The sequence below is a fragment of the Microtus pennsylvanicus genome, chromosome 17 (assembly GCF_037038515.1).
Source record: "Microtus pennsylvanicus isolate mMicPen1 chromosome 17, mMicPen1.hap1, whole genome shotgun sequence".
In the NCBI taxonomy this organism is placed as follows: Eukaryota; Metazoa; Chordata; class Mammalia; order Rodentia; family Cricetidae; genus Microtus; species Microtus pennsylvanicus.
In genome coordinates this window covers 36895986-36910454 of record NC_134595.1, presented here as the reverse complement: position 1 = coordinate 36910454, position 14469 = coordinate 36895986, and the positions used below count along the sequence as shown (strand labels likewise).

The 14469-nt window shown below is 52.6% G+C and overlaps 1 protein-coding gene across 21 annotated transcripts in view; it reads left to right on the top strand.

Annotated features, from left to right (window-relative positions):
- Tns1 (tensin 1) overlaps positions 1–14469 on the top strand; it is a 222161-nt gene that overhangs the window by 168726 nt on the left and 38966 nt on the right. For 20 of the 21 annotated variants that reach the window (XM_075951155.1, XM_075951154.1, XM_075951157.1 and 17 more), the window contains one exon: positions 10429–11952. In XM_075951155.1, coding sequence (XP_075807270.1) covers positions 10429–11952 — 1524 coding nt within the window. Of the gene's footprint in view, positions 1–1311; positions 1440–10428; positions 11953–14469 lie in introns of those variants that run through there. The other variant, XM_075951176.1, reaches the window with a different exon arrangement.

The window sequence follows — 14469 nt, the reverse complement described above, 5'->3', positions numbered from 1 at the left end:
CTCCGTCCTGAGCTGCTTTGGCAGGTTCAAAGTGGCTACAGTCTTGAGCTGTGGAAGCACCTAGGTGTCACAAAGGATTGGGAGCCAAGGAAGGGTAGAGGGGGACTCTTCCAGGGGAGAAGCAAAGCTCCTGCTGGCATGGGAATCGAGTTGGAAGTTTCAGCTGAGATCCAAGTGAGACACAAACAACATGGAAGGACCTGGTGCCCTGGCGGCTGTCCTCTGGTAAATTTGCATTTTAGGGCAAGCCAAGCTTGTGGTGGGAACTTCCAGGCACCTGCCTGTGTGCTGCTGAGTGGTTGGTCACACATTTGGCTGGCTGACGATGGCAGTGGGCATCCTGACCCTCGGAGAAGTGGCCCCGCCTGTTACGACTGCCTCAGATGGCAATAAACAGTGCTAACAGGAAGGCAGCCTCGGATGCTCCAGTCAGACCCCCACCGGCATTCAGAGCAGCCTTGCTCAGACTGTGTCAAGGTTCCCTGGGCCAGAAGCCAAAGCTATTGGGACTTCTGCCCTCCTCTCCTGGTGGCACCCCAGCCCTCTCTGGGACAAATGGGGCCTTTTCTTTTTTTCTTCTTCTAAGCCACTGAAGTGTCCTGGCTCCTACACTCGGCTTGGAGGTGGCGTGAGTAGGGTTGGGGAGGGGAGGAAACACACACACACACACACACACACACACACACACACACACACACACAAATCCCTCTCCACCTTACTGCTCAGCAGCTGGAAAATTGTTGTCATCTGCTCTGCCTTCCATTTGCCGGGAGTGGGAAAAATGTGGAAAATTTGGGGAAAGAAATCTCAGTCCCTCTCAAAATGCTCTTTTCTCCCAGGGCCTGGTAGCCCTGCCCATCCCTCTGGGCTTGATCTCCTTTGCTCCGGGGTCTTTTCCTTTGTTTGCTGTAGTTTGGAACAGCCCTTGGGTTCTGGGGCTTGGCTGGCCTGGGCTCTGAGGCTGGAGTCAGACTCTGGTACTGGGGCAGGTTGAGCTGGGGTTGAGGTTGGGGCTGGGTTGGGACTCAGAGCAGGGCTGGGCTGGAGGGGAAGCCACTGTGATGTCATTCAAGAGCTGCATAGCTGCAGGATAAGTGAAGCCCAGGGGACCCAGCTGGCTGGGATTACAGACAGAGTTTGATCCCACTGGCTTCCTACAAGCCAGAGTGAGCCTGAGCCGAGAGGGGGAGAGAGCGAGCTAGGGAGAGAGGGAGGGAGGGAGGGAGTAGTGTGTGTGTGTGTGTGTGTGTGTGTGTGTGTGTGTGTGTGCAGGGCCAGTCGGCACTGGCTCCTCCCACCCCCTGACAGTCCCAGGGAGCCTGAGGAGGACACTCAGCTTGAGAACTGTAGCCGTAGCCGGACAGGAAATTACTTGAAACTTGAAGCAGAGGGGACAAATCCAAGTGTTCCCACAGCCGCTCTTCTGCTCTGTTCAGAGGGTAAGTGCAGCTAGCTGCGCTGCTGTTCCCTGTCTGTCCCCTGTGTGGGTTTCTGCTGGACCTGGGGTGGGCACCTTCTGCCTGCAGCTCAGCGTCCCTCAGACCTGATACCAGGAGGGTTATGAGTCTGTACAGGGCCACCTCTGAGTGCACTGGGATACGCTTGTGTCAGCCTGGTTTGGTGTTCCCTCCTGGAGGGACTCTCTGGGTCGTGTTATGGTCACAGATTTTGGAGGAAGGATGGCGGGGTGAAGGGGCATGGTGGATCTGAGTTGTCTGGTCTCTCTGGGCAATGGTTCGTCTTTAGTGGAATTGTGGTGGGTAGAGAGAATGTCATGGAAGTCCACCGTAGGTGGCTTGTGAAGTATTATTTAGGGGCACTCCCATATTTTGCAGATGAAACTATGGGGTCCCCAGGGCTGGTCATAATGCTCCCATTCACGGCTTTCTCCCCATCTTCATTGGCAGGGCTCTTGGCTACTCTGTTATTTCTCCAGTCAGGGCTCTCTGAGTGCCCAGGCAGCATCCTGACCTGGCAGAAGACTTGGTAGCTATTTTTACCATCCTGAATGTGTCTGGACTATCTGGTACTTGGATAGGCGAGGGCGAGGAGTGGGTGTGCCAGGCTCTGGTTATAGCACCAGGCTGGGGAGTCAGGCGCTAGGTCTGCAGGGCTTCTTGGGACGAGACAGGTGAAGTCTGGCCAGGACTTCACGTTTGTTCTGTGTGCACAAGCTGATGTGTGGCCAGGGTAGGTCATTTGCCTTTTAGATAGGGTCCCTGCTTGGGAGGGTCTGAAATGAAGGTCACGGTCACCATCTCCCACCTCCTCCCTCTGGAGGGCATGGTATGGGATCCAGTTAGGATGGTTTGTGGGAACAGCACCTCAGATCCCTCCTAAGGAAGACCCAGGGGACATATCTGTCACTTTCACTGTACTGGACCCTGCATATCGTATTGCCTTGAAGTTAATGGCTTCCTACCATAGCTGGAGCATTGTCTCCTCCTCTTCCTCCCAGGTGCCACTTTCCTAGTCATCTTTACCTTGAACCATCATGGAGTCAGGAGCACTGCGCGTGGAGTCAGTTTGACATGTCCTTGCCGAGTGACCTTCAGCTCCCCTGAGCCCCTGAGCACCACTTCTAGCCTATAAAGTGGGGGAATGAATCCCTCTGGTCCTCTCAGCTCTAAGAGATCGAGGCTTTTAAAATGGCTCCTTTTGTGCCCAGTTGACCTTGAGTCCCTCCAGGCTTCAGTTTAGCTGCCCCCAGTCTAGAAGAGTGGAGCCGGACAGGCGCAGTAGTTTTTCTTGTCTTTCTAGGTTGACTTCCCTGCTTTAGTGACCACAAGTCCAGATGTGCTGTCTCTGGACACTGGGTCTCCCACCTCCTCCCACCCCTTTCTTGTGCTTCAGCAGAGGGGACAGCACCCCACCCTTCCTGGACCCATGGACGTGGGTTTGTGGGATGCTGGTGAGATTGCTCACACTTGTCCCCCTCTTGTTTGCTTGCTATAAACATTGAGGGTTCTTTTCAGATGTATTCTAATTAGGGCGATAAAAAGACAGGGGTCTCTCTTGCCACACCCAGGCTCATCATCCCCTGTACAGGAACCTGAGACTCTGAGCGTGTCTGTATTACACCAGTGGACAGCTCTCCATGGACAGTAGACCTACATGCCCTGGGTATCGTTTGCTGGTGCCTCCTTTTTTCCCTATTTTCGAGGCTGTGTCCCCTCTGTGGTTCCCTTTAGAGGTTGGGTGTGGCCTTTCAGCCTCTCATTCTGCTGATCTTCAGACCCCAGAGGATGCTCATCCCCCTGTAGAAATTCTCAGAGTTCTCTGCAGCTTGAGTTGACATCCTCTTAGATAGCTATAGACGAGAAGTGACCCCAGGTAGAAGCCAGACTGGCCACTGAGCCCAAGAGGTGTCTATAACACGGGCAAGCCTTCTCAGTAGCTACTGGAGTTTCTGGGCTGTTGGCAATGGTTCCTCTTGGCCTTGTCTGTCCTCCTGTAGGTTAGTTAAAGCATTAGGGTGCTCTGGAAGTTTCTAAGTCCCCCAAAGGTTTGCATGTTGTCAGTGTGCTTGCCTCTTGGAGCTTGGATTCTTCACACTAGTCCTGAGTGCTGGGCATCCCAGGAGCAGCACCCTAACTTTTAGATGAACATGTCTTTTAATTTTTTTTGAAATTTATGTACATTGATATTTTGCCTGCAGGTACATCTGTACGAGGATGTTGGAATTACAGACAGTTGTGAGTGCCATGTAAGTTCTGGGAATTGAACCCAGTCGTCTGGGAGAGTAGCCAGTGTTCTTAACCACGGAGCCATCTCTCCAGTCCCTAGATGAACTTGTCTTAACTTGGGGCCTATAGATGGGCTTTAAAGTGCTTGTTTATTGGCTTATAGGCAAAATGCATGCACATTACAAAAAATTTCTAGAGAGGCTGGAGAGATGGCTCTGTGGTTAAGAGCGCTGACTGCTCTTCCCCAGGACTCGGGTTCAATTCCTAGCCTCCACATGACAGCTCACAACTGTCTGTAACTCCAAGGTCTGACACCCTCACACAGATGTATGTGCAGGTGAAACACCAGTGCACATAAAATAAGAATAAATAATTTAAAAATATTCTAGAATTTCATCAGATACTCTCAAGATGTCCTTGGCCTAGCAAAGTTATTGCCCCCTGGCCTGTAGTGTGACTAGGGAGATCTGTGGACTAGGCTCTGCCCAAGTCAGGTTCCACGGACTTGGCCTATGCTGTGAAGTAGGAGGAATCCTGCTTTGTGGATATTTTTGCTGTAGTACTTTTAAGGAGGGTCTTTTGGAGATGCCTTAGAACCCCTGATTGTCAACTGGGTTATATGGAGAAGTCTCTCAGGGAATGGCAGGATTATCACAAGCTTTTGGGGCTACTTAAATGTAAGGCAAGTGGATTATGGGGATACCTAATATGTGCAGGTTGTATTCTCCATGGAGATATCCTAAAGGTTACAGTGAACTCCAAAGAGGCTCCATCCTGATAGACCACGTGTCTGGTGCTTTCTGAGCACTAAGGCTAGAGCGAGAGAGAAGCAAGATGCCTTTCTTTGGGAAACACTTGAATTCTTGGAGAAGACAGGCACAATTGTCAATAATGGTCATGCAGTGTGTGATGGATTCACAGGGCAGATGAGTTCCAGCGGCAGTGCGAAGGGCCCATCCTATGGGAGACTCCAAAGGAGTTGCCACTGGGTCTAAAGGAGGAGGCAGGGGTTTTTGCCAATGGGGTCGGGACAAGGCAGAGCCTTTAGGAGGAGGAACGGCGTGTACTGCATGCCAGAGAGAAAAGCACAGAAATAGCCTAGTACGAATAGAGTGGAGGCTGTGTGGGGTGTTGAGGGCAGCAAAGAAGAGGCTTCAAAAGGCGGGCAGGGCCAGATGATAAAAAGATCTGGTGTGTCCATCAGGAGGGTTGGGTTTTCCCCTCTGGTAAGGGGAGCGGTTGGAAAACGGAAAGCAGAGGATTGAGAGCCGGGAGCACAGCCTGCTTGGGTGTGCCAGGCCGGATTGAGAGCGGGGAGCACAGCCTGCTTGGGTGTGCCAGGCCTTGCTCCAGGGCCCTAGCTCTTGAAGGCTGCCACTCAGCAAACCTTTGAGTAAGCATCCAGACCCTCGCATGCATCTTGGAGGCTGCTCCAAAGTGGCTTAAGTAGTTGATGCAAGCTGACTAGGCCATTTTAAGGTGGGAGCTGTTTTTCTAAGTGAAGGGTGTGCCTGGTGTGGGGGATGGGGGGCATGTTTTCCCTCTGTGTCCTCCTCAGAACCACGTCTCTGTGGCCCTCCGAGGATTAGAGGCCTGCACTATCACACTGTGCCTCTAGTATTACTTTTAAGGAGCAGAGGTTCCACTCACTTTACCTCCAAACTGCCAGGGTCCAGGGTGCCTCTTCCACTTGGCCCTGCACTGATTTCTGGGTGGTCATCGCTGCTTTGGGTAATGTATTCCAATAGATCGTTATTTGTTTGGCTCCAAAGGACTTTTTATCACTCAGGGCCCCATTCTGAAGCCCTTCATAAATCAGCCACTCTTCCACACGCACCTGCTGGCTGCTCAGGTTTTCTTCTCCGGGAGTCCTCCTTACGAAGGGGGTGCCTTTCTCAGAGCTAGCCAGGCCAGCATCCCATCCTCCCCATGGCTGGGCTGTCTGTCCTGATGTCTCAACAAGCAGCATCTCTCTGTTCCACATTCGGATCCAAATCTTAGATCCCAGAGCTACAAATAGCATGTTTACAGTGCTGAGGCTCAGCCCCAGCTCTGGCCTCCCAGTGAGAATCCTTCAGATGGGCCCTGGGATCTGCCTTCTTAACAATTCCTGGAAGAGTCCGGAGCATCAGAATTAAAAAACACTTTGCCAAGACTGGTTTAACTTTAGCGCCTTCTACTCCTTTTCTCCTCTTCGGTGTGTCAGATGGACTTGCCCTGCCTCATCTGTGTCCTGGCCTATGGTGGTGCTGTTGTTGGGGCTTGGCATACCTCTGCACAGGGTGCTGCTGGGAGGGGGCCCCAGTGTGTGGATCCACATCCAAGTCAGCTGGGGATTTTCCTTAGATCTTTCCAAAACCATGACTCGTCCATCTGGATTCCTGCCCTGGTGGAGCAAGGGCCCCTTGGTGCATGCAACCAAACACAGCACCCTGAGCTGAGTCCATCTCCCAGTGGCTGCTAGAACGAGCAGATAGTCAGGGGAAGTGAGTGGGGCCCTGATTCCACCGTGGACTTGTCCTTTCGCGGAAAGATGGACTGCATGCAGTCTGTGACAGAAGAGGACACCCAGCCAGCCTGCACTGGGTTCTGGGGGCTTGCTGCCCAGGATCGATGACAATCTGGATATCTGGTATTGTTGATCTTTCTATTCTGTTGTCACCTGGCCAGGATCCATGACCCCTCCCAGCCCGACCCTCCTTCTGTGCCAGATCTCTCTGATCCATGACCTCCTTCCTTTTTCAGGGGGCTTTACTTGAGATGCTTGTGTTGGCTGCTGGGCCTTGGATTCCAAGGTGACTCCTCAGCTTGTAAGCCTTGGATCCCCCTCCCCACCCCCAGCCCCCCACAGGTCCTTCTCTTCTCCCTGCCACTTTATCCCACTTCTACCCTCTGGTGTCTGCCTTTCTCTTTTACCCTTCCTGCTTTGATGGATTGAAACCAGCCTCGTGTTCCGGCTTCTTGTGGTCCCGCTAAATTGGACTTAATGTGCCTGTGGTGGGGGAGAGGGAGAGCCAGAGAGTGTGTGTCCTGGTGTGGGGGGCTGGAGGCACTGACCTGGGTGTCCCTCAGAGGAGGAGGGTAAGCGCGCTCCACTGGTCGGGTTTTGCTCACTGGGCCATCAGTTGAAGTCCTGCTGGGGCTGGGGCAGGCCTGTTTGCCCTTGATTTTGCCCTTGTTAGGTAGAGGGCCACTCAGTGAAGGCGCTGTGGTAGCTCAGAGGGTGGGGCCCCTGTGGCCTGCACTTGGTAGCCAGGAGCAACTAGCCCCCCTCCTGGGGGACAGCAAGATATGTTTGCTTTTGTGTTTCACAAGCAGTGTTTAATTAAATAATTTACACCTCTTCGATTTTCTTTAGTGGCTTGGCAGTTGATATTCCGGACGTTGCCGAGAACAATAGCCCACGCGAGATACGTTACATGGCCGAACAAGTTTAATATTGACGTTTTCAAAATCAATGCCGAGCGAGGACTGGCTAAGAGGGGAAAGGAGGAGCTGGGAGGGGCCAGGAGGTCAGGTGCCGAGAATCAGCCTGCATGCTCCTGCCTGCCTTGGGGAATGCTCTTTTTTTTTACAAACTCCTGGGTGGATTCTGGGATAGTTTTGCGTGTTCTCAGATCCGATCAGCACTACTGGCTCTCATGGCTGTTGTGGCTGAGTGATGGAGCTTCAGAGCAGAGCCAGAGGAGCCGGGTTAGAGCCTATAGAGGAACCCTGGCCTTAGGCGTACGATGGCATCTGTTCTGTTGCCTGTGTGGAGGGTCTGCAAGCTGCCCACGTTCAGAGGAGGGAAGGCAACTCTCCCTGCCCTCTGGCCCAAGAGACCCACTCTCCAGAGACCACTTCACAAATCTCTGTGGATGGCAGCCCTTGGTTTTGGTACTTGTCCCCTCTGGAAGGAGCCAGTAAACAGGGAGCCTATTCTCAGGGAGACAGGGCCAGAGGAAAGCCTCCTCTATCCTATACTTTAGTCCTCTGGAGATGAGGGCAAGCAAGACAGAGAGGCAGCCGCCACGCGGGGCCCACCTTAGTCCTTAGCAGTCTGGTGCAGGGTAGGCTGATGGCACACACAGGCCACAGTCCTGGGAGCCTGGGCTGTCAGACACAACAGGAAGGTGTGTCACTTAGGGCTGGTTGCTTGTGTAGATCCTAGAGCCTCGGTGGAAACTGAGGCCAGAGTTGTAGCTCCGTGGCCCTGGGGAGCATGTGTTGAAGTTTGGAATGTATTGTCTGGCCAGCATCTCTGAGAGCTCTGAGTGACGTGTGGTGGCCTGTGGCATGTGGGCCCTTGCGCACAGGAGCACGGCTGGAGGCATTCCTGTTTTGTGGTCATATGGTCACTTGTTTCTGGCTATAATCTTCTGTGTGAGGGTTTGTTTTCAGTGGCTCATTTTGGGCCTGAGGGATAATTCTTGGGCACGGCAAGATCATTTGTACTTTTTGAAGTGTTTGTGGCTTTAAGTTTAAATATTTATTTTGGAGTATTCCCGCCTTTTTGTGTGTTTATTCTCTCTCTCTCTCTCTCTCTCTCTCTCTCTTCAAAGTAAATTAGTCCTCACTGAAAGCTTTCACAGATTCCACACATTTGAAAATGGATTCCTTTGCCTTTCTGTACCTCTGTTTCTCCATCTTTCCTGGGAGCCTCGCCCTCCCTGAGTAGCAAGCCTTGCAACGCTGCATGTGTGCAGTGATGTCTGGTACACGGAGAGGGCTTCTGCAGTCTAGCAGTCTGCACTCTAGTGACTGGTGTTTGGACATGTAAACAGACCCCACTTTCTTACTGTTTCTCTCTCCCCTCTGCGAGCCCTCGGTGTGGACACATCTTGGTGTGTCTGACTGATTTCTATGGCATGTGTGTTTCTCATGGCTCTTGTGTCTGGCTTTGTGTATGACTGAGGGGTCCTGGCTGGAGGTGGTACAGCCTTTGGGAAGTGTCTTTTCTCCTGATACCTAGGGTCTGGATTAGGAGAGGAGGTATGTGGGGGTGGGGCGGGGTGGGAATGCTGAAACTGGGCTGCTGTCTCCTTAGGGTGTGAAGTCATTGAACTGCCTGGGCAGGGGCGGGGCAGCCCTTGTTTCTGAGTCAGCCCTCTGGCCCCAAGCCACTCAGCGCTCACTTTTTCCTTTCAGAGAAAGTGTTGCTCTTGGGGGCTTCTCCAGAGCTGTCTGCAGACAAAAGGACACCCCTCAGACCTCATACCTAAGATGTTTCTACTACTGCTCTGGCCTGGCCCTAGCACCCCCCACTACCCCATACTCTCCCTTGCCCTACTCCATAGTTTGGCGTGGGTACTGCTGGAGCACCCAAGTCCAACCTTCCCATTCTGGGAACTGCAGTCTTCTGAGTGCTTATTTTGGGGAGCCTCCTGCAGCCCCAACTTGCCTCTCCCTCTCTTCTTTAGAGGCCTATATGGTCTGAGTTAAGCCTGTTGGTCACGGACTATGGGTCCACAAGGATGGACCATTGCTCTGGGAGAAATGTGGAGAAACTTGTGGAAATGTGAGTGGGAGGGAAGAATGGCATTGTTTGGACTGTTCTGGAAAATTCTTTGTATTGAGCTATATACCACACTGTGGAAGGCTAGGGCTGGTTTGCCTTTAACTTTGACTCTGGCCTCTTTGCCCAGTTCAGCACTGAGCATGCGTGGATCCTGTACAGTGCCCTTCCACTCCCGGAACTCTCCAGATCCCCTCTATGAAGGGAATGATTATGTGTATTTATACCCCTGCCATCCTCCGGGACGCTCTTTGGCTCTCCTGCTTGAAGGTTGTCTTTAGGTCTCCGTACTTAAACCTTCCGTGTGCCGTGTTTGAGGTAATGCCTCTTCTGGCCCTGCTGCCTCTAACCCAGGGCAGGACTCCTAGGACTGGAAAGCAGAAGAAGCTTCCTGAAGTGGGTACTGTAGGGGCTGAGTAGACTCAGGATGTCCCCTTTCAGTAATTAATGATGTTCATGGTAACAGAAGTCATGGCTCCCAGTGGGTGATATCTTATTGTGATACCGCTATAGGGCGTTGGCTCATTTGGTTGGAAGGGTCTTGAGTTCAGTGAATAGGGGTTGTCTTCTATGATTCAACATGATTTAGTTACTGTCTTCATTTTATTTTATTATTTTTATTATTATTGTGTGTGTGTGTGTGTGTGTGTGTGTGTGTACACAGAGGCCAGAGTAAAGACTGAGTGTCTCTTCCTCCCCTCAGTCTTTCTCTACCTTACTATTTGAAAAAGGTCTTTCATCGTACCTGTACTTGTTGGTACAGTTTGTCTAACCTGGTTGACCCAAGGATTTCTTTGTCTATGTTTTTATTTTTGTTTTTTCTCATGTGAGTGCTTGAGGATTGAACGCAGCTCCTCATTCTTGTGCAGCAAATGCCTTCCCCATTGAGCCATCTCCCTCGTCTCTTGCCCTCATATTAAAAAGAAGGTTGCTGAGGCCCGTGGAATAATTTGTGCTGCTCTGGGTTGGAAGCTGTGATGTACCACAGCTGGACACTGGCCTGGGCCAGTCTGCACCATCTTAGGCTGTACCTCACTTGAAGCTGAGTGCAACATTGAGGGCTCTTCCCCAAAGCCTTGGTTAGGGGGCTGGCATATTTCTTCTTTGCCATTCTCAGGGTAGTGAGGAGAGATTTGGGGCTCAGTGGATGGGAGCCTTTAGCTCTTTTGGGAGGACTATCACTAATAAGTGTGACTGCCTTTTGCTGACATGTGTTGCCTGCTGTCTCCTTTGTCGTCCTTGCAGAAGTGGTGGGTCACACTCAAGGGCCACTGGATGGGAGTCTGTATGCCAAAGTGAAGAAGAAGGATTCCCTGAATGGCAGCTCAGGGCCTGTCACTACTGCACGGCCTGCCTTGTCAGCCACTCCCAACCATGTGGAACACACACTGTCTGTGAGCAGCGACTCTGGCAACTCCACAGCCTCCACCAAGACAGACAAGACCGATGAGCCTGTCTCTGGGGCTGCCACTGCCCCTGCTTCTCTGAGTCCTCAGGAGAAGAAGGAGCTCGATCGCCTGCTAAGCGGCTTTGGTGTAGATAGAGAGAAGCAAGGCGCCATGTACCGGGCTCAGCAACTCAGGTCCCACCCAGCTGGGGGCCCAACTGTGCCCTCCCCTGGCCGCCACATCGTCCCAGCCCAGGTTCACGTCAACGGTGGGGCTCTGGCATCTGAGCGGGAGACGGACATTCTGGATGATGAGCTGCCCATTCAGGATGGGCAGAGTGGGGGCAGCATGGGTACACTGTCCTCCCTGGATGGGGTCACCAACACCAGCGAAGGTGGATACCCAGAGACTCTGTCCCCACTGACCAATGGTCTGGACAAGTCCTATTCCACAGAACCCATGCTCAATGGTGGAGGCTACCCTTATGAGTCTGCCAACCGGATGGTACCCCACAGCAGTCACTCGGCCCCCATTCGACCCTCTTACTCAGCTCAGGAGGGATTAGCCGGCTACCAACGTGAGGGACCCCACCCAGCCTGGTCACAAGTGACCAGTGCCCACTGTGGCTATGACCCCAGTGGTCTGTTCCGATCCCAGTCCTTTCCAGATGTGGAGCCCCAGCTGCCCCAAGCTCCAGCCCGTGGGGGCAGCAGCCGAGAGGCTGTGCAGAGGGGCCTGAATTCTTGGCAACAGCAGCAGCCTCACCCACCTCCCCGACAGCAGGAGAGATCCCCCTTACAGAGTCTTGCCAGCAGCAAGCCTAGCCCCCAGCTGTCAGCAGAAACCCCTATACCTACTCTCCCAGAGTTCCCAAGGGCAGCCTCCCAGCAGGAGATCGAGCAGTCCATTGAAGCCCTTAATATGCTGATGCTGGACTTGGAGCCCACTTCAGTGGCTGCCCCTCTTCATAAGTCCCAGAGTGTCCCTGGGGCCTGGCCAGGGACTTCCCCACTTGCTTCCCAGCCCCTCTTGGGCTCTTCCCGCCAGTCCCATCCACTGACCCAGTCCCGGTCTGGCTATATCCCTAGTGGGCATTCCCTGGGAGCCCCGGAGCTGGTCTCTTCTGGCAGGTCTTATTCACCTTACGATTATCAGCTGCGTCCAGCTGGATCCAACCAGAGTTTCCGTCCAAAAAGTCCAGCCTCTTCTGCCTTCCTTCCAAGCTCCCATAGTTCTGCGGGGCCTCAAGAGCCCCCAACCTCTCTTCCTGGTCTGGTCACTCAGCCTCAACTCCCACCGAAGGAAACTACTTCAGACCCCTCCCGAACTCCAGAGGAAGAACCACTGAACCTGGAAGGGCTGGTAGCTCACCGGGTAGCAGGTAACAAACAGCCTTGGAGACATGAGACCTGGGAAACCTCTCCCCATTTCCCCATCCCCTCCCCTGTTTGGTCTCTGTGGTCTATTCGGGGAGAGGTGGGCACAGCATAGGATAGAGCCTTTGGAAGTATTTTTTTTTTTTAGCCTGGGGAGGTCTTGGGAAGGTTCCCACAGCCATCCCTTCTGTATAGATCATTTATTAAGCCAGGCATTGAAACTCAAAGGTAATATCTATCCATGCCTGCCCTCAGGGAGTCTGCAGTTTTATCAGGAAATAAGTACATAGATGGATCTAACAGAGGATAAATTGTGCAGAAACAGAGCAGAGCCAAGGTCCCAGTATGAAGCTTACCAACTAAGTCAATCAGGGACGGCCTCCTGGAGGCAGTGACTTAGGGGATAGATGCTTTTAGCAGAGAGGAGACTCTGCAGCTGCTAAAATGTTCACTGTCCTCACAGTTCAGGGCCTCGGGACGGTGGAAAAAGCTAGAGGAGGATTTTAGATGCGATTTAGATGTTATTTCATTCTGAGCTCACCCCAGAAGGCTCGCAAGAGTACCCTGAAACAAACAATGGGTGTCTGATGTTCATCCTGATGGGGACTTCAGGGGTCTCGTCCTTGTAAGGCTAAGATCATCCTAGCTCAGCTGTTTTGTTCTTGCTTAGACCCACTCTGTGTGGGTGGAGAGAGAGAGAGAGAGAGAGAGAGAGAGAGAGAGAGATATCACAGAGGAATCTGCTGGGAGGACAGGCCAAGAAAGAGCCAGGGTCAGGGACCCTGTTGGGAGGGACAAGCATGGGATACCATAACCCACAGCCCCAGTTTGCGATGCTTCCCTCGGCAGTCAAAGATTTCCCATCTGGGAAATCCTGCACCCAACAGAATGGTTTCCCTAGCTGTGAAATGAAGCCCAGATAGGTGTGGCCCAGGGACTGTGGTGATGAGGTGAGTCTTGTGCCCAGTCGCTCTGCTGACAGGGTGGGGTATCTTGGGGAGAAGAGGAAGCCAGGCAGCTGGCTCTGCCCTCTGCTCCTTTCCCTAAATTTAGGGGCAGCTGAGTCACCATGCCAGCTGCAAGGCAGGAGGAGACGCCCTCCCTGGAAAGGATGGATATAGGTTTGGGGAAGCATTCAGCTGACCATTGGCTCTTGGGTTGGGCCCAAGGCTGGGTATGGGGGTAGGGCCACTCTGCTCCTGAATTTCAGAGCAGAGGTTCGCCACCCTTGGTTCTACTTTCTATCAGCTAACAGTGGGCCATGGTAGAAGTATTTATACCATAAGAAGTGACCGTTGGCCAGGTGGTGGTGGCACATGCCTTTAATCTGAGCACTTGGGAGGCAGAGCCTGGTCTACAGAGTAAGTTCCAGGACAGCCTGTTACACAGAGAAACCCTATCTCAAAAAACAAAAAACAAAAACAAAATGTTCGTGTTGGGGGCCTCGGCTCCCAGGAGGGCTGCTCCTTCCAGACTGCTACCTCTGCTTTACCTGAGCCTCAAGGTCCCGGACCTGTAGCTCTGTGACTCTGGCAAAATACAGTGTGGAGGTCCAGATGGGGCACCTGGCTGTGGCCACACTCTGGCTCACTCTATCGGCTGGAACTGTCCCCTATCAGTTTTACTTCGGAAAGAGGAAGGGCCCCCCAAGTTCCTCTGCTGTCTCATTCTCCCAGTGTTTTATTGAGTGGTGGCAGGGTGCTGAAGGACTGTGACACCCCAGTGTAGTGATGAGCTGATCCCAGAAACTTCTAGATGAATGGGGCAAGATACATTTTCTTCCCCTTCTGGAACCCAGCCCTATAGCTTGCTAATGGTCTGGGAGGAGGCTCTTCTTGGAGTGGGTCTCCAATCAGGCTCTCTCCTCCCAGCTTCCAAAGGTTTCAATGTCAACTTCTGTATTCTGTAGCCGCTCAGGTGTCGGCTGCCACAGAGTCACGGGGAGGAATAAGAATATCGTTGGCACCAAGTCTCTTGTTCCCTTACCTTGTTACCAATCTCCATCAACTACAAGTAACTCAGCCAGGAAATGAGATGAGCCGCAGAGGGGACAGTTATATCTGGTCACCAGGCCTATAAAGTTCCCCGTTTGGTCCATGCCCTGTCAGGAACAGAATTTCCTGATCTGGAGGGCTCTGCTTTCACAGTATCCTTAGTATCCCTTTTTGTGGCTCTTCATTGCTTATGCAGGGCAAGGCACAGGAAGATCCAGTGCGTAGAGCATTCTGGGAGCCAGGGGGACCAACTTCCAGCGCTGTTGCTCTCTGCTGATTTTCCATTCTGTTGCAGGAAGCTGGAGCTTTAAGAAGCTCAGATCTCAGGGAGAGGGCTCCCTTGACCTTGTGCCTTCCCTCGTTTACTCTCCTGATTCTCATTTTTCTCCTTGGCTGGTCTCTGTGCCCCAGTACTGTGTCCTAATTCATTCTATTTGACCACCCTCCCCCGCATCTTGTTTCAGTGTTAAGCTCTGAGAATGTAGCGGCATGTAGGTTTTTTGACCACAGACCTATAGTACAAGCAAA